Consider the following 20,587-nt stretch of genomic DNA (forward strand, 5'->3'; position numbering starts at 1 on the left):
ATTTAATATTAAATGGATCTGTTAACAGTTTTTGCTTGTATGAAGCTGTGTGTATATTGCAACTGTGTCGTCGAAATTTAAATGTCATATCCTTGGAAAAGAATAATTTTTGTAGTGGAGCAGACTACAAGGAATACTCATTGGCTAATGTGTACATGCTTTGTAGGCCTATAGTTTGCTGCACTATCGTGGTATGCACTAGACATAAAAATGCAAGCTACAGTACATGTAGGTTGTAGACATGGAGAAAAATTGTCAAAGTGCAAAAGACTAGTTTTTGAGTGGACTATTGAAACTTTGGCACAGTTAAGATTCTTTTGTCTGTATTTTATACATGTACATGTACTACAGTCACTTTTTTTCTCTGTAAAAGCGTATTTTCCATATTTTTCCTTGGTGTGATACTTATAAAAAACAATTCGATAACAAAACAAAACAAAACAAAACCTTAAAACTATCCATGTGCTCTTATTTGTACAGGTAATTCGGCTGGATATGATATCTGTGTTGAGTGATGTTTAGGTCTATTATAGTCTTTAAATAGTCATTCCCATGGGGTCATGCATTGTATTATTCATGTTTTTTGTTTTGTTTTGTGTGTGTGTATTTGTTTGTTTGTTAATTGTTTGTTTGTTTGTTTGCTTGTTACATGTCTGCTACATGACACATGTTACATAATGATCCTTAAATGTACCGGTAATTTGCACACAGTATGCCTTATGTGCACTGTGTTGTGTGACAGTGAGATAGTGTGTTTCTCTGTTTACATTCTTTAACTGTTTCCATGCCAATGAGTCAGGCGTGCATAAATTTCACACATAATTTACACATTGTACCTAACAACAGAAAATTCATGTGACAAGCAGAGCGTTAATGTACAGGATCACTCTGTCTCACAGACACAAACACACACACACAGTGTACACATCAGCAAGGATTTTGTGGAATCCTGTTAAACAGTGTAAATTACTGATGCAGCTGCTGCCTCATAGTCTATCATCAGCTGGCGAGCGGTGGGATCGATCAATCGCCACGACGACGATGAACTCTTATTGTCATAATTTGTTTTGCAAACTGCATGACTTGTTTTTAAGTGCCTTTGACGATGAGCACAATATACACGTTGCTGTGGCCCATTTGTTGGCTCATTCAGTGATGATGACATGAAAGTACAGAGTCTGTAATGTGTTGTACAGGGGGTCTTACAGTAGTAGTGCAGTGCTAATTCATTCAAGGCAAGAGGAGAGTCTGAAGCTACAAATTTACATCATAATGTGAATAAACGGTCTTCCAGAAGATCGTCATTTATATCGAACTTTGTTTTATAGTCTTACACGTTTCGTATCCTGCGAGACTGGAAAATGTCTGTCTTTGTTGTTACTTGTGTTATTTCTCGTTTATTTTTTGCAATTAATGGTGAGTGATTAACAAGGATATTCTGCAAAGTTTTGATTTTATTTTGTCCCTGTAGGCTATTCAATGGACCTTCTGCAGATCCTTGTTTAATACACTCAGAAAAGGTGATACAAGGTCAGAGTAAGGTCCGCTATGCACAGCGTAGGTTTCAGACAATGCAGTATATTGTAGTAATGCCTCCATTTCATTTTTCTTCCGGAGGTGGTTGGAGGTTAGCTTATCTTCAGCCTTGCTTACATAAATGTAAGATTTTATGTCTTATTGATACGTAGGCCGCAACTGATGTAATGTCAGTCTTTCAAAGTCTTTGTCGACTAATGAGTGATGTGATTACTAGGAAAAGTCTTAATTTTGTTCCTCTTTCTACATGTTTCGAAAATCAGCTCCGAAATATTGTATTATGTAGACTTTGATCTAGGAATATTTTTGTTTTGTGTTCGTTTTTTAGTTTGTGGAGGAATCAGTAATTTCAGTCATTCTTCCATTTCAGAAATATTCAAAATATTCAGCCTTCACATATTGAAAAGAGAGAGAAAGAAAAAACAAAGTGAAACAGAAAAGCTATTCCCTCCTTTCGTCCTTAGTCCCACACACAGGTAACTTTCAAAAAAAGAAAAAGAAAGAATTTGAACACTAGGAATCATTGCCCCAAGAAGGCAGTAATACAGCACTGGCCATCTACATGTAGATTTATGTGTAAACAACACCACTAAATTCTGATCACTGTAAAACAAGGAATGTTCGCATGCATTTTAATTTCGCGAATTTCGCGAGAGCCAAGATTTGCGAAATTAAAATGCACGCAAAAGTTCGTTTACTTACACTATATATGCATTGAATGTTAGAGGCAACTTGCGAAAATTTCATGCCGCGAAAAAGGCCGTTGACTCCAGGTCGCAAAAATTTCATGCCGCGAAAATATCACGTTTTACAGTATTGGGGGAAGCCCACTGCTTTCAAGAGTCACATCATACTACCATAGTTCACCCGAGTTCACGTGTGAACGGTCCAATGGCTGGCCATGAGCTGCCCAAGAAGATTACAATTGTGAAGCCCGCCTCTTGTGGGTACTTGGCCCTAGCCTACCTTATTAACCCTCCTTATAATCTTTGCTTCTTCTTTAATGCTTCAGTTAATAGGTAATAATGTCAACCTATATCCAAACTTGTGAAGAATGTAAAGTATCTTTAAGACAACAAGGTTGGATGGTTGTTTTAGTGTATAATCAGAGATTTGCCAGTGGTTTCTCTAATGCCTATATGGGCCTATACCTCAACCAGCACCAAAGCACAAAAGGGCCATAATCCATTGAAGCTGTTACACATTGACAGTGCTAGTCTTGTTTCAGGGTGCTTGTTATTATCTTTTAAAATTCAAGTCATGACACACAGATCACATTGCTCTGTGTGGACGACAAAACTTCAACTATCGCAGCCTGGGACACTTTGCCACAACTCTGTACTTTTGACATCGTTTTTCCAACCTGCCTTGTCAATCATGCGGACAGAAATGCAAAGGTCTGGAACTGAGGCTATAATCTATTGTGTGTGTTCCAATGATTGACTAAAGGGCCTTTAACTACTCCTTTGTTTGTGATGGTTTTGTGACAGGCATATTTTTAGTATTTTTGATTATGCAACACCAGTGTCTTTTTGTCCAAAGTTACAACGTTGTATGGAAGCCTTCAATTTATCAATTCTCTTTCTTGTGGTTTAGAGGACACTTTGCCATCTGGTTTATTTTTGTACTGGTTGACTGGTCTGGTGCCTCGTGTGTACAGTGCATGTAAGATATTTCCTTCGTAAAAGTTTTGGAGCTAAAAAGAAAGAAAAAAAAAAAAACGGCATTCCCTTCTAACGAAACCTGGTGTGCTGTACAATTTTGCACATCTTGCTTGAAATGCTCGACAGAGTTGCACTGGACCACATGCAATCTTTGTCTAAATGTCTGCATCGCAAATCTAAAGCCGTCTTAATTATAGTTGATATTGAATACTGTTAGCAAATTATTTTCTACTGGATGCAACTCTTGTCTGTCCACATTCAATTACTTCCAATTTTATCCAGCACAATGTATGAGGATTTTTTTCCCCCTCTGTCTTTGCACAACACTATTGTACTATAATACAAACCCTGCGCACATTCCTGTTAAAGTTATCATGAATATGCATGAGATAAATTCAATTTATAGAGATGGACCTACTGACCCAACCTGAGGTCAAATCGGCAATGTGCACATTGGCCTGTAGGTGTGAAAGAGTAATGAAACTGGTAATTTTTGTATATTCATGTACTAACCAGTTAAACATTTCACATTTTGGGCCACAAATGCGGCATGTCCCATGCCTGTAAACTGATGTATGGTGAAAACACTTCATGGGTCCAGTTCCCTTCTGTAAACCCAATGACATTTGAAGTACAGTGAGGTACCATACATGACCCTGCATCACAAAACCAACAAAAAGTCGCAAAACATGGATTTTTAGTTAAGGGCAGATTCTGAAAGAGCAGACTTTAAACTGATGTATAGCTTAATTGAAATGGACTCTCCTAACCTATCTAAATATTGGAAAGAAAGCACACACTCTGGAAAAGTGTGAACCGAGAAAAAAGGCTCTGAAGTACAGGGTCTATCTGTCTATAAAGCGTTAAATCTTTACCAAACCGTTCTAGCTGTGCGTTGAATGGGACAAAAAACAGGATGTAAACCACTGGAGCAACAACAATGAAGAGATTATCAGATTAAGTTGAAATTAAACATGCTCTATTAACATATTCTGTCCATGATTAATGCCAACTTTCAAAGCAGTAGGATTATCCCTTCAAAAGTTATCAGACTTGAAAGTGAAGAGTGTGCAAAGGATTATCAAGAAATGAAAAGGAGTCTCTAAGACTTAACTGATCTCACTACTCTCCAAAAAGGGTAGTAGAAAAAGTGCTGAAAATGCACTTTCCCATTCTTTTTATGATACCAAACTTAAGAATAATGTAGAAGAAGGGTAGCTTTTTCAAAAAATATGAAAAACCTAATATTGACTGGGTTGACCTGTTTCATCTTTTTTGAGTCCTCACTTAAAATCAAGGGGTGCGACTTTTTGTTCATTTTGTGGTGCACGGTCACGTACAAAATTTATTGTTGGTATGTGATAACACACAATCATTATATTGTAACATCCCTATTCCTGCTATTTAGATTAGCAAGAAGCTAGCCGCCATCTGGAGGCAACTTTTCTTCCTGCTAGCAGATTCTGAATCATTAGCATGAGCAGTCATTTAATCAATCTGCAAATGGCAAATTCAGAGAAATAGATGCTTTGATGAGCCCCCTCCCCCCCCCCTTGAGCTGACGACATGGTATGAACAAGACCTACGATTGTATCAAGTGTATGTACTCTATATTCCCGAATTGTATGTGAATGTGTGTGTGTTTTCTGCTTTAAGACTGTGGAGTGTGCTTGGTTCTCTGAACAATTGAGAAATGTAAAGTAAGAAACATTTGCAGCATGATTTTTTTTTTCCCCAAATTAGAGCCGCCAGCCTTTTTTGCAGCGCTCATGAAATTTTCACCAATTGCTACTGGCAACCAATACATCATAGTGTACACAAGAACTTTGTGAATTTGTGATGGAAAATCATATTTGCAGAATGTCAAAATGAGCATCATCCCTTATTCAAGAGAGAATTTTGTGATTTCCCTCTGAAAAGATACGTATTGCATAAAACATGTTTAATACTGTACGAGCTGAAATTTTCGCGTTCAGATATTTTAGCGAATTGCTACTTGTAGGACATTTTCGCGTGTTGTTAATTTCGCGGTTGCTAGGGTCTAACTGAACTTAGTTATTCGCGCGTTGTTATTTTTGCGAGTTGTTATTTTCGCCGTTCAAAGGCGATTCGCGAAATTCGCGAAAATAAAACCACCGCGAAAATTTCAACTCGTACAGTAGTATGGGAGGCAATATTTTTTGAGAGTCATATGTATTGGAAACTGGCATTAATGCACACATGAAATGTATACATAACATTTCTGTTGAGGGAAGGCAATGTTTTGATGTGCTGTTTATTTTTGCAAATTATCCATCCATCCGGGAACTTTACGCAAATAAAAGCGCTACAAAACTTATTATTGTTTATTGAAAGTACAGTTCTGTACGTGTGCACGGACATATCAACCTTGACTATAAACCAATCAACGTCTCATGGGGGGGGGGGGGGGAGGCGTTGTGAAGAGGCATGGAAAATATGTAGCACTTACACCATATCCTAATCAATTATGGTAATGTGTGGTTCAATTGAATGGTAATGTCAGGGTCGGACACATCCAGCTCAACTGATCATTTAACATATTGTGCAAAGTTTGTGCTGCAGAAAGTGGGTCACTGTGGCGTTAATCGTGTATAATAAAATTGTAAATTAACTCTCCAAGTGCCATGTTCGCATGCCTGCCTCAGTCGACAGCGTGGAAGTTCGCATACTTTGCTGAAACACACATTCCCGCCCAAACCGATAGATAAATCGCCAAATGCCTAGGTACAATGAATGCTTAAAATCACTCATGATTGCATTCAGTGGTGTTTCCTGCAGGCTTTTCATGTAATGTCTAAATTTCAGCTGCGGTTGTGTTTGCAAAAGTCATGCCTCCCAGACCTGAGAAAGCACATTACATGTATAGCATAGCCACTGCTGTACTGGCTGTTTGCAAGACAAGTTATCATAGCTTAATTGTCACACATTTACATTTGCAGCAAAACTTGGAATTTTCTCTCCAACTTTGCTTCATGCATGTCTAGCGTAAACATTTCTACAACAAGAATGTTTAAAAAAAGTGTTCGTAAAAATGCATTGCAATCTCAGAACTATGTGGCACACAGGGGATTTTCACCGTGGCACACGAAGAGTTAATTGCCAGTCACTGTCTGTGGTGACAGTTGGTGCGGGGCATTCACTACGAATATTTAGATGACCAGAGTTAGTGATTGGTTATAACAGGTCTTTATCATTCCGAGAGCAACAAGCATGTAAAGCACATATAAAAAAAAAAAGTAAAAAGTTCAAATATGATATAATACATACAGCAAAAGCTATTCAACAGGTTGAATCTGTTTGCCTGAAAGGGTGGTTGTGTGAAAGAAATGTGTGTATAGAAAGACAGTCCAGATGGTAACAATACCATGCAATGCATCGTTTTCTCACAATTCAGTTTGCGGTATTTACAATGTGCTTGTAGATTGACTTCTTGTGCGATTCTGGCAGTTATGACAGCGCATAATACTAGAACTAATTCCTCATTAGATGTAGATGTAGAATAGAGTGACCACTACACATACTCACACGTAGATATGTGTTCACACTTGCTTGCGTTCATACTATCTGTAGTTATCATTCTGTTTTTAATAGGGAACCTTGGTGCAGACGGATCCTCTTGTGCCGAATTGACACTTTTGTATGCAAAGTTGCCATGCATATTTTGGATATACATTGTAATACATGGCTGAATTAATAGCTTTGAGCTGCCATTTGTGATTGCCTGAAAGATGACTGACGCTCTCCCTGATAGACCCTCCTCTCCTCCTGACCTACATTGTAGATCCAGGTAGTCTGATATTTCAGACTCTAAAATGTACAGATGTCCCCCTCCTTTGCATAGACTGTGTTTTTTTCTCTCTTCTAAATTTCATACACACATTAGACATTTTTGCAATATATTAAATGGCTTCTGTAATTTACATTGAGTGTATTTAAATCTTAAGAGACCTAAAACAAAGTTGGTCCTCATTTATTATTATTATTGTTTTTTTTTGGATCTATTTTGATAGCCATAGTCTTGCACAATATGCAGCATATGGATTACTGTTATCTATTCATTTCATACAAACTTTACAGAGTTGTTGTGGCATGTCACTATTGTTAAATATAAAAGTTTTTTGGTTCCGAATGGCTGCTTGTGCAAAATCTGTTTTCAAAAGGGAATATTATTTGTTTTCAATGGTGCCCAGTTTTTCAAACCCATCCCTATTGCCTGCGTATAGCTAGGGCAAGAGTCCAAAGTAATTACCGCTGTTGGTCTTTTTGTAATTGCAGCTTGAAGCTACTCGGTCCTGTCCTTCTGGCAGCCAGCTTGTACGACTTTGTGTCCGAGGGATCTTACTATTGAAAGACAAGAAAGCCTGGGGTCCCATCTCTCGTTGGTCCAGTTCCCGATTCTGCAAAAATATGGTGAGCAGCCCCAAGTGATGGCCAAGAATTGTGCAGCTGTGATAGCGTCCACCATGAGTGTCTCTAGCCGTACTGTCTGCAGCGAGTGGACTGTCTGACTGCCACATACACAGGTGTGGAAAAACTGGACAATTATTGGCATTTGAAGACATTGCAGAGGAGTAAAGTTTGTTTGAGGAGCTTGGGAAAGTCTACTGAAGAAATTCTACGAGTCGACTGGATTCACTCTATACCTAAGGTAATCATTGTATTTTTGTGCATACATGTACATTGTGCAATGTAAAATTTATTTTGCTATTGTACAATATTGTACATTCTTTAAGAAAATAGAAATGTACTAACACTAATTATAAATTTTCTGTTGACTTCTAAGGTTTCTCCTCTTTGGCGTATGAATTTAATAAAGGATACTGATAGAGTAAGATACTAGTTGTATCTCAATATATATGTTCATTTTCAAAAGATCAATTTTATGTGATCACGATGCTACAAATCCATAAACCTGCACCGCGGGGCAACAAGAATGAATCGAAATTTGCCTATTAAGGTACAGCTGTACGGGGCCTTTGCAGAAATGCCCTTTAAATGTGTATGGCAAGTGCCACATTTTGTCACTGCAGTGTCGTTTTAAGGTTGGCATTCCCGGGTACAAGGAGGATAATAAGAATCCTGTGTCAAAATTTGCACATAAATAAGGTGATTTATCTTAAAGTACGCGTAAAGATGGTATTAAAATTTCAGCAGAACAGATGTATTTTATGACATTATAAGCCTTTCCAATGAAAAGCATGAAATGTCTGAAAAGATGTGACACACAGGGTATCCTGTAGTTATCAACCACAATTTCCTTGGAGGAAAATATTAAAATGCAACTTTGACATAATTTCACTGGTGTATTCATGGACTCAAACAGACACCAATGTGTTTGTAACTGGAGCAAATCACCTACTTTTCATTATTATGATGTTATTTGCACCACATGAAAAACTGTGACATTTAAATCATTGTTTGCATCCTTGGGATTTTCTATGTTACAAAATACAACCATTATCCGACTTGGATCGCTTTGATTATAGAAGAAAAAAAAAGTTCAGATTTTTCAGCGTTTGAAAAATACAGTGTTGCAGATCTCAAGCAAATCATATTGCTGACAGCAGCCAGAATACAATGTGTATCCATTTCAAACTTTGATGTTACATGCTTTGACATCAACACTGACATAGAATACAGAAGAACGATTCCAAGAATCATTCATTCTCAGTAATGTCTATTACGTGATCCACTATTTCCATTTATTGGTAGGTTTTATTATTTGTTTTTTTTTTCCCCTGATTTTTCTGGCCATAGAAAAGAACGTGTACATGATTTATGCAGTTAGCAATTTTTTCTGCACCGTTAGGGAAATGTGCTAATGTGTGTACCTGCATTATAGTCCCAACAAAATGTGCCCATCTGCTATTGTGAGATGGGAGACTCATGAAAAAAAAAGCAGTACAGAGTATTGTTGTCCAGTTGAATGGTTACAGCCCCGGAGAGACATGTACAATGCACTGCTCTCGTCATTATGTAGTGTGTATTAAAGTTGCATTGATTTGGAAAAAAAAGAGGGCATATGTAATAAACTTCAATCGTAATGATTTATTTTTGGCTGGGATGTGATAAGAACAGCTGCTGTGCGAAGAAGAAAATCAATGAATTGTTACAAAACATCTGCGTTTTGTAATAATGACTTTGTGCATATGAAATTGCTACATTAGATCAATATTTTTATCACATCAGCATCATAGGTTTGCCAATACTTCGCAGCACAAATTCAAGCCTACACTTTTGCTGTTAGTGTAAGGGATTTATGCCTTGCACAGTTGAACAGTAAAGAATTATGAAATAGTTATTTTTATTTTAGGGATAAAAATATGGAGAGAATTCTGCAAAATTTGATACTTCTTAAACCTGAAAGTACACATTCCCTCAACTTTGATTACTGACATATAGGGTGAAATTATTCCCCCCTTGCTTTCTGAAAGAGGTAATGCTTTTTTATAATGCTCTTATAATGCTAGAAAATAAGAATAAATTAAATTTTATGTTATATTTCTTTACATTGCTGTGCTTACATGATGTCAAAAATTGTTGTAGTCTTCTCATCTTTTGAACAGATTTTCCAATTTTCCTCAAACTCTTGTATTCTGATATGTGTTCCTTAAAGATATTGAGATGCATTCACTCAATCCACAATTTGGTTCCATTCCCCTTTAAAGACTCGAAGGAAATTTCCAAGCCGAGGCAGACTTTTGTTAATCTTTGTTGCTTTGAAACCACATGCCAGTGAAGTGAAATATGTGTAGCATGGTTATGATTCATATAATTTATACACACATAAAATTTTACTTTAATATACTAGTGTAAAGTGTACTGTGCATAAAACTCTCTTTGTGAGACATTTGGTTTGACCTTGAATTGTAGGATTCTCAAGAAAGAGTAAATAGTAATGGGTGGAGTGGCTTATCAAAAGAGTAGGACTTTTATTCAAGAAAGTAAAGTACTTTTACACCACAGGCTACACAAAAGATTGTTGAACATACAGAAAATAGTCTTCTGATCATTGTACTGCATTAGCATCTATAGAATGATTCCTTTAAAGTTACAAAATTGAATAGCACTAATAGCTGATGGATATAAAATGTACACATACTTTGAACAAATGGTATACAATTCTGTATGAAAAAATTGCTACACAAAGACATTTTGTACCTGCAGTTATGTCGAAAGTGCATAGTAAATTGCTATGCGATACCTTGAAAAATTATTCCCTGGTCAGATAGATCATGCGTAATCTGCAGAGAGTGAAATATGAGCAGCAATGTAAATCTGACACATCTCTACACATGCATGTCTGCCTGGGATGATTTTTATTCCCTGGAGGTTTGAGGAGTTCAAACCAACTTGCTCTCACTACAGTTTAGGGAACAATGTTTGGTTGGCAGCAATCCCAGTTTAGTAGGATGACATTCAGAGTGTGCCCCAAACAATTCTTTTTTCTTTTTTCCCCCCTCTTTCCCCAGGGCTGTCTGAGATTACCAGCTGTTGTCAAAACAGTCTGGCTGAGTCATAGTCCAATCTTTACACATTTCTGATTTCATCTGATATGTTCACAGGGAGTTACGTATAAAATGTACTGTTTTGAGTGACTAAAAAAAAAAGGGTTTATGCAACAATGATAGTGAGATAATGTTATTTGACTGTGTACATCTTCTCTTTACAAGCTCTCTGATTATATCATATAATATTGATAGTGAATAATAACTACAGTGCAGGCTTATAGAATAGTAACCTTATAAATCAGTCATGCAATGCAAACAAAGCCATTTAAACAGTGCAATATTAATTTCTTTTTAAAGACATGTACCATACACATGTGTTTTCCAGGTATACAATGTAATTTACTGTAAAAAAAACTCACAAATTTTGCCAAAAGCCGATATTCGCGTAAATAAAATGCACACACAAGTTTTTGTTTGAAAAAGCGATGCATTAAATGTTTTTAGCCAATTTGCAAAAGTTTAATGCCTTGCTGTTTCTGGTTTTCCAGTAACTATACATACAATATACATTGTACTTGTACATGATACCTTACCCAGCAGACTTGGTCACATTTGCAAAATGTATTTTGTGGATACAGTTAATGCACTGGTTGCTTCACCTGTTCCTTAAAGGGGTGGTATAGTTTTTGGTGAGACCTGGCTTCAGGTTTCTAACTTTTCTGGTGAGATAATGATAAACCTCTAATTGAAATATGAAAGAGCATGCAATTCCAAGAGGAATTTAACATTTATTTGATGAAAATTGGTTTTGAAATGGCTGAGATCCAAAACACTTAAGTGATACTAATAAAAGGTGGGACCCACCTTTTGTTACGTGTAGGATCTCTTTGTTTCACCTTATTTTTGGATAGCTCAACCAATTAAAAACAGAGTTCCATCAAATAAACTTTGAATTCCTCCTAGAATGGCATGCGCTGTAACATTTCATGAGTGGTTTTTCAGTCTCTTGCAAAAAGTTAAAAGCTCAATCGCCGTCCCCACAAATGCTATACTATCCCTTTAAAGTTAACATCGATGCATTGTGATAAAGCAGTGAAGGGACCACTGTTTGATCGCTAAGAATCACAGATTTGACCCATAAGGGTTCCATGTTTGATATTTAAGCTGAGGAAAAGAAATGTTCTCAGTGATGATGTACAAAAGAACTACTGGCCTTGCCCTTGGATAATAGATGAATAGATTTTGTAAGGAGTGTGAAAATGTGTGAATAGCATGTCTTTACCACATGTATGTGAACAGTAAACATCTATGAACAGCTCACATAAATATCTAAAGACAAAAGTGTGTGAATTGTTGCTAGAATAGACTAATGATGCCTTGTGTACCTTCCCATTATTATTCTCTGTGCAAACTGAAATTGTGCTCTGGGTCAAAGTTTGTGCATTAAAGGCATTAGTTACCATTTGCAGTTCATGAAACAAAACCCCAGCTTTTAGTGCATTAGAATAGTTCTAAAACATAAGTTAGGGATAGAAACGGCCAATTTGAAAAAAAAATGTTAATCAGTATTATTAATATTAAGTATGATTAAATATACAAAATGTGAACAATAGTTATAAATAATAAAATTGTTCCTAGAATGAACTTTCTTCAGTTATGGTTTATTGAAAAAAAATAGTGATATCTCCTTATATTTTAGGCTTTATTGCAATTTTTTATTTTATTATTATTTTTTTTAACAATAGGATGTTTTTTTGATACAACTGAACTGCGCATGTATGTATCAAATGAGATAACTCTAAAAGCATTCTTTAAATCACTGCCCAATAGTAAATAGTACCTCTAAGGCCTGGAGCAAAGGCTAAGGTTTCCACTTTTGCAAAGTGTCTCTCCTTTCTGCTCTCTTTTTTTTTTTTTTTTTCTCGATGTGGCACTGATTGCAAAGATTGTGATTTGGATGGCAAAAGATAGAGACGAGAGGTGTGGAAGCAGGTCAGAGGATGACCTGCTGGATTTCCATGACTTTAAAGGCCCAGTAGCTGCATGTAGGAGAGGTTGGCCTGATTGAATCGATGTTCATTTGCTGCCTGTCGAGGTACACTTAGGCCTACATTTGAAAACAACAAGAAACGCACCCCTGCTAGAATAGAGTGTTATGCTCACTGGTAACATTCGATTCTACATGTAGTTGAGATTTTTTGGCTATGTGTGTACTTAAACAGAGATCAGTGGTAAAGCACTTTGTATAGTAATGGATTTTCTCACATATCAGATCTGAATAGGGTACCCTTTTCACTGCATGGAATCCCATACCACCTGGTCTTTAATATGGATGTTGTATTTATTCAAACTCTGCCAGCAATACGGATCTCCGAGGCAGTACAAACTTTAATTTGTAACACGGGGGAAAGATGAACAGGGGAGGTGGAGGGGAGGTGGGCGAGGGATGGAAGGGGTGGGGGTGGGGAAGGAGGAAATGGAGAAGGGGTAAGAGAATGGGAGGCGGTTGGGAAGAGGGGGAGGAAGAGGGCACAGAAAGGGGAGGGAAGAGAATGTATGAGATGGAGAAGAGATATCAGCAGAGTAGGTTGGAAGTATGGTCAAAATGGAAGAGGTGATAAGGAAACAGAAGAGAAACAGCCTCATACAAAAACTAGCTTGATTAAAAGTGGGCTGAATATGGTGATTTATAATATAACTGACTCTGAATATTAACATTGTGGTCAATATGAAATATAAGAACTGTCTTTAGATCCCTTTTCTTTTTAAAAATACCAACTCATATTTATTCTTTCATATATTTTGGCTGCCATTTTAACGTTTGATGTATAATATCCAAGAATATTTAAAGTTGATTATATGATTCAGAATGGCCATTGATTGCCGGTCAAGAGGGCAGTGCGTTCAAAGTTAAGATCTTCAGTAGACCATGCAAGAGCCATGTACAGCTTCTCAAAATAGGAAAGAAAAGATAGAAATCTAATGGTGGGTTCACCCCGGGTAATAAGGGAAAATGTAAACAGCGACGACCATTGTGTGCGATGGCTGTTTTGTCTGTATTCAAGTCAACCAGACAAGTTCCAGTGCATTCCTGGCCATTGATGTCCATTGGACTGGAGTTCATTTCAATTGGTCTTGCACTGTGTCTAACAAATGACAAAACGGTCATTTAGCTAATGGCTATGAAATTGTGAAATTGTGGACACATGTATCATTGAGAGGTGTTACAGTGGTATAAGTTGTAGAACTGGAGTGAATTGAAATGGAGCATGCAGTTTGACCCTCATTGTTGTATGCACACACGAAAACAAACAAAAACACCAGAAAGCAATATTACACACACAAAAAAAAACCAACCCTCAGAAGGGTTAATCAGGTATAATATCAAGGTCCTGCCCCTCCCCCATTGTCATTTCATTTGAAGCAAAATTTTGCAGCCAGTTACTGCATGTATAGTATTAGTAACGTACAGACCTTGCCATCTATAGCCAGAATTGTCAATTCTGCCTGTTTAGTTTGGGCTACAAGCTACGACTTAATCTTTGTCGATTGGTTTAAAAGCATATTTATGGACATTATTGGTCTTGATGCTTCAGAAGGTATAAAAGAGAATTAGTATCTTTCGGTTCTTCTAGATGAAAAAGAATATTAAAAGATAGCTGTCTTTATAAACAGGTCCATGGTCAAACAGTAATAGACATTGCAGGGATGTACAAAGCAAAGCAATGCAACCCCAACACTGGATCGAACCAAATTTTGTTACTCCAGTGTTTTTAAGCATGCGAATCAACATGTGCTGTTCATTCAAATGATTGTGTTTTATTAAGCTCTGACGTGCAAATGAATTTCTATATCATTTTCTTATCTCTTTGGACTTTATTTTTGAGCAAGTAAAATTCATGTTCGCACACGTGGATCATGCAACAATAAGAAAATCTGCCTGCCTTACTGAGCAAGGGGTAAAAAAAAAAAAAAATATGTAGTGCTCACCCTGATATTGCACTATATTCTTTTTGCATATCAGGAGAGCTGTTATTCCAGTGTTTACCAGAAAACTATTGTTAAATGTGCCACGTTATTTCATATAACCTTGCCTAGTACATCCTTGATATATAATTGGAACATATGTGTGCATTGCTGTGTGGCTGTAGTGTAGGAACAAAGGGACCTTAAATGTCATGGTCACCGTGACCCTGACTATGATAACAAGAGAAAAGGATTGGTTCTTAATACACTGTAGACATCAAGCTGAACTTTTGGCTCATGTTGTGATGTTCATGATGGAAAGGTTAAAGGGATGATATAGTTTTGGGGAAGGATGGAGCTTCAGGTTTCCAACTGTTTAAATCTTTTATGAAATATGAAAGAGCATACAATTCTAAGAGGAATTCAAAGTTTATTTGATGAAAATTGGTTTTTAAAATGGCTATACATATATCCAAAACAAAGCAATCCTGATAAAAGGTGGGATGTACCTTTTTTCAGGATCGCTTCGTTTTACTTTGTTCTTGGATGTCCCAGCCATTTCAAAACCGATTTTCATCAGACAAACTTTGAATTTCTCTTAGAATTGTATGCTCTTTAATATCTCATAGGTGGTTTTATGATTATCTATTCATCCCTTTAATTTGAATTTGTTTGTGTGTTATGTACAGTATGTGCTTCAATGAAACAATGCCAACAATGTTCATGTCAGAGTGTTATGACATGCTCAAGTTCCATCCTGACAATTACAGACTTTTTTTTAAAATCACCTAATGTATTGAAGTCCTTCATCTATTGTGATGCATGTTATGCATCAGTTATATTATTGCTAACTTTGGCAATCCTCTAGATAGCAAACGTTTATAAAGTAATTATGAAATAGCCTTTGCTTCAGAAATTATGGGTGGGATTTGAATACATTATGAAAGAGGTTTGTCCTTGGTGTTCCAGATTTTCTCATTGCCAGGAAGGCATCATCGCCGTGGTAACCAGCCATTGGACGAGATGGAGAACTGTTTGGACTACCTGCTCTCCCTGTGCTGCTGCTGTGGATGCTACAGCGCGTACCGTCACTATGACGACGACCTCTACGAGCCCCTCCTCCTGGATACGGAGAGGGAGGCGGTCAAGGACCTGTTAAATTACCTGAACAGAGGTTAGTGACATCATGTTTCTATGGGAGGAAGACCTTGTTTGTGATGACCTTAAAGGGGATGGCTAGTAACTGATCAGTGGGAATCAGTGGGAATGCTGGAGGATGATTGTTCCAATCCTTGTGGGATTCATTTAAGAGTACATTTTGTGTGAAAATTATTTGCTTCAGAATGGTCTCATAATCAAATAGTGTGCAATTTAATGTTTCCAGGTTAGGGTGCCTGGTCAGTGACGGGGCATTAATCTGCACATTACTTGAATATGAGACCGTTCTGAAGCAAATGATTTTCACACAACAGTAGATATATAATGTACTCTTAAATGAATCCCACAAGGATTGGAACAATCATCCCTCAGCATTCCCACTGATTCCCACTGATCGGTTACTAGCCATCCCCTTTAAGCATGGTTGCTCTTTAATTGGTTATGATCCTGCATACACTCTACACTGTATATTGATTACGATTAAGATGCGGGGGACATGGGAAAGTGTGTAAGGAGTGAGGAAAAGGAGGATGTAGAATAGGAGGATGAAGAAGATGATGAACAGGAAGTAGAGGAGGAGGAGGAGGAGGAGGAGGAGGAGGAGGAGGAGGAGGAGGAGGAGGAAGATCAGATGTGGGAACATACATGTACACTGTGTACCTTAGTTGCACAACACAATGGTGTGAACCCACAACGTCAGAATTCTTTGTCAAGCATCTTGCCACCACTCCCGACTTCAGGGATGTCCAATCACAAGTGCTTTCTGTGTTCATTCATGTTACTGTTGAAATTTGAAGGGCTAGTGCAATGTTAATAAACATTTCTTCAGGTATGTGTACATACATTGTGTGTGGGTAATTGTGTGAGGCATTATTAATCTCTTCCATTTCTCATGGCATGCCACACATTTCCAAAGCCTGACCGTTTCTTCAATCTATCTTCTGTTCTGTGACTTGTAGAGTATGAGGTTAGTTCCTTGACCTCACATATTATTTTAGCTACACCTGTAATCCCCGCCCCAGACTTTATGGACGACCAAATACAAGTGATTTCTGCATTCCTCATAGTATTTAAAGTCATGCTGCACTAATTATACATGATTAAGAGTTTGGGGGCAATCGCGCGAAGCATTTAATCTCAACCATTTCACAGTGGCATGCCTCGTGCTTCCAAAGCCTGGCTTATTTTGTTGTTGTTTTTTCCGCGCTGTGACTGATCTGTGATCTGTCAACCTGCAGAATGCGAGGAAAAACCAACGATATCGGAAGAGAGGCTGGAGGCGCTGTGCACGCTGACGTACTCGGAGAATGCCGACCTGCAACGGTCTGCTGCCCTCTGTCTTGCGGAGATCAGCGAGAGATGTGAGTCTTACATAACCATGTGTACACTAGTATATACATGTGTGTGTGCATGTGTGTATGTGTTTGTGTGTGTTTTTTTCACCTGTATTCTGGATTATGTGGACCAACAAAGTTAAGATACATAAATTTAGAGAAGAGACACAATTTACTACCCGTGCTGAAACTTGCATCCCAGCAGTTGGCACTATGAATCCGCATGGAGTAGTTGAATAGCTCATGGGGAATGCTGAGAATATGACTTCTAGTGCATGGCTCAAAGTCATTTTATTGCACAAACTTTAATGATGATAATGATATTAAATGACAGTTATCAATTGATGTCTATAAAGCGCCTTTTCCAATGGGTGCAGAAACCTTGCTGTGATGCAAATGATTAAAGATAATATAAAGTTTAGATACCTCAAAAGTTTCCCTGAATTTCCTTGTCTTAGTTTATGTTTCAGGTTAAAGTACCTTTCATATAACTAACACTGTGAGACTTACTCACCCCAAAGTGCTCTCATGTCTTAGTAATCATGCAATAATGGTTTCGTACCAGAGCCGCCGCCGTATGGCGGCGAGGTAGTACACGTATTGTACGAAACCATTATTGCATGATAACTGCGACCAGCAGCCTGCAGCCCCATACACATAGCTAACTGCCACCAGCAGCCCCATACGCATAGCTAAATGGGGCTTCGCATTGTAGCTTACAAGATCGTGACAGATTTAATATCGCGGGTAAATATCAACTTAAAATCCAAAAATTTATTCAATTTGAAGACTTGCCAGTTAGGTTGAAGTATTGGAAACAGGCTTCGGGCAACGTTTGGTTTTGCCAATAGTCCCTTCTGTTCGAATTGATGACTGAATGTGACTCGGTCGAGAGGACCTTGGGAGAGCTACACTGAATTGACGGCCAACCCATGTGCACACAAACATCTTATCCGTTCATGGATTTGAAATTTGTTCGCATGTGATGTGTGCGTATGCGCTGGCCGTAGTAATCAGTGTATGTACGTGTAGCTCTCCCAAGGTCCTCTCGACCGAGTCACATTCAGTCATCAATTCGAACAGAAAGGGGCTATTGGCAGAACCAAACGTTGCCCGAAGCCTGTTTTCAATACTTCAACTTAATTGGTAAGTCTTCAAATTGAAGAATTTTTTGGATTTTAAGTTGATATTTACCCGCAATACTAAATCTGTCATGATCCTGAATGCTACAATGCGAAGCCCCATTACGCTATGCGTATGGGGCTGCTGGTCGCAGTTAATTGCATGATTACTAAGAAATGAGAGCACTTTAGGGCGAGTAAGTCTCACAGTGTTAGTTACAGTGTATATGAAAGGTACTTTAACCTGAAACACGGAAATTCAGGGAAACTTTTGAGGTACCAAAACTTTTTATTATCTTTAACTACAGAGCAATAGACTGGCATACATGTGTATTCAAACTTCATGCATACCTTCATAACAAACTAAGGTTGTTCCTGACTACCTGGCAGCTTGCTGGAGCCTTGCCTGACGTAGCATCAACTATTTAAAGCATGCAAAATGGATGCCTGCCAAACTTTGACCTGCATTTAGTATGAATACTGCATTTAGGGGATGAAATAGATTGCTGCTAGGTGAAATATATCCATGAATTTGAATGAATCAGTGAACAGATCTATTTTGATTTGGAGTGCATTGAGTACTCAAAGCAGTGATTCATGATACTGTAAAAGTGGAAATTTTTCACACATTTCGTGCTACCATAAACTACCGTAGCACAAAAATAAAAGCATGCAAATATTTTTGCTTGCCATACCCTTGATTCCATGGTATTAAAACATGCAAAATTCATCTTAGCCAGCTGAGCACAAAAAAATTACTCGCACAAAAATATTCAGTTAGTACAAAGTTGACAGCGTATTCAAGGAGGTATCACACAGCATCTGATACGTCTCTGGGTGTATTTGACCCCGTTTACAGTGCGAGGCTCGGCCGCGGCCGAGCCCACCTTCATTTCAGTGTAAACGCGCAAAAGGCCAAATGCGAGGCCAAAATTGGCCATGCTCTGGAGGTGTTCACAAAAGTTGCCCTTAATATCCACAAAGCTTGCCCTCAGTAGCAAGAACTTCAGTTTGTTATTGAATTTCTGCCAATGGAATGTAATGGGGGGGGGGGGGGAGCAGGTGAATGGAATGCTTCGTTACTAGCCTGTAGGAAAAAGAAACATCCATAATTGTAATTTATTACAGAAATGGTTTATGTGACCGATATGTTAAATATGGGTCACATAGTACTGTACTACCTCCTTGTCTTGTACGGTAATTATTTAGATCCATTCTTGCCTGTGAATATGATTAATTTCATTCAGCTATTCTTTTCATTGATGTAGATATCAGGAACCATAAAAAAATGAAACTGTAAAGCTACATGTACATTGTACTTTTACGAGTAGTTCAACCTCACATCTTACCATTCATTGAAATCTACGGTATGTAGGATTCCTGTGTATAAAGTGAAGCCTGGAGCTATGGCCATGTATTGAGTTAAGATATTTCTTCCTCCTTCATTTTCTCACAGTGTTCCACTTTCATTTCATGCTCACATCCATCCTGTGTGTAATCATGCTTTAAACTCGCTTCATTGGATCTCAGTCTTAAGATTACTGTACAATCGATATTACAATACAACTGGCAAGTTATTATATGTATGCTAATCATATTCTGTAGACATATTACAATGTTGTTATAGCATGTTACCAAGGCAACTCGTTCTTTCTTTTGTCGTTTTTGTTTGTCAGTAATGCAGCCAATCACAACAAAGGTTATGGAGCCAATCCTGGTCCTCATGGAGTCACACGACGTGGAGACGCAGAAGGCTGCATCTCTTGCTCTCAGTAACTTTGCCCTGTGTGGCCATGGTGAGAGACAGAAAGATACATGTAGATATTACTTAATTTTTGGTAGATTCTGGAAAGAGGCACATGTTGGTAAAAATCGCAGTAGAAATGAAACGGGCGCATGGGATTCATGCACATAAATGTAGCATGATTTGAAAAAAAAACAACAACATGTGCAACATGTGTACAGTGTATATTTGTTAGAGTGTGTGTTTGTGTGTTGCCTGATTATGAAAATATACATATCATTTTTAGAACAATTCCTGAGGACTTTGATGTAATGGGAGTCCATTGTACTTTAAAATGTTTGTTTTTGTATTCTAAATTGTATTTTTACACTACCCCCCTCTCGTCCTTTCATGCCCTTTTCAAACTGACCAGAGTCCAACAAGAGTTTGATCGTCAAGTGTGGAGCTCTACCCGTTCTCATCAAGCTCCTTTCCTCCAAGAATGTGGAGATTCAGTGCAATGCTTGCGGCTGTATCACGACGCTGGCTACCTCAAGTAAGTATGGATTTCTGTACAGTTTGAAAAAAAAAATGATGGGAAAAACCCCCAAAC

At 37.9% G+C, this 20,587-nt stretch overlaps 1 protein-coding gene across 1 annotated transcript in view; it reads left to right on the forward strand.

Annotated features, from left to right (window-relative positions):
* The first annotated feature begins 7,520 nt into the window (after positions 1–7,520).
* Positions 7,521–20,587, forward strand: part of LOC140240008 (uncharacterized) — a 43,681-nt gene continuing 30,614 nt past the window's right edge. The window contains exons 1-5 of the mRNA XM_072319818.1: positions 7,521–7,869; positions 15,608–15,812; positions 17,035–17,157; positions 19,928–20,047; positions 20,408–20,530. Of these exons, the coding sequence (XP_072175919.1) occupies positions 15,662–15,812; positions 17,035–17,157; positions 19,928–20,047; positions 20,408–20,530 (517 nt within the window). The 5' untranslated portion in view covers positions 7,521–7,869; positions 15,608–15,661. The remainder of the gene's footprint in view (positions 7,870–15,607; positions 15,813–17,034; positions 17,158–19,927; positions 20,048–20,407; positions 20,531–20,587) is intronic.

This window comes from Diadema setosum, chromosome 16 (assembly GCF_964275005.1).
Source record: "Diadema setosum chromosome 16, eeDiaSeto1, whole genome shotgun sequence".
Taxonomy (NCBI): domain Eukaryota; kingdom Metazoa; phylum Echinodermata; class Echinoidea; order Diadematoida; family Diadematidae; genus Diadema; species Diadema setosum.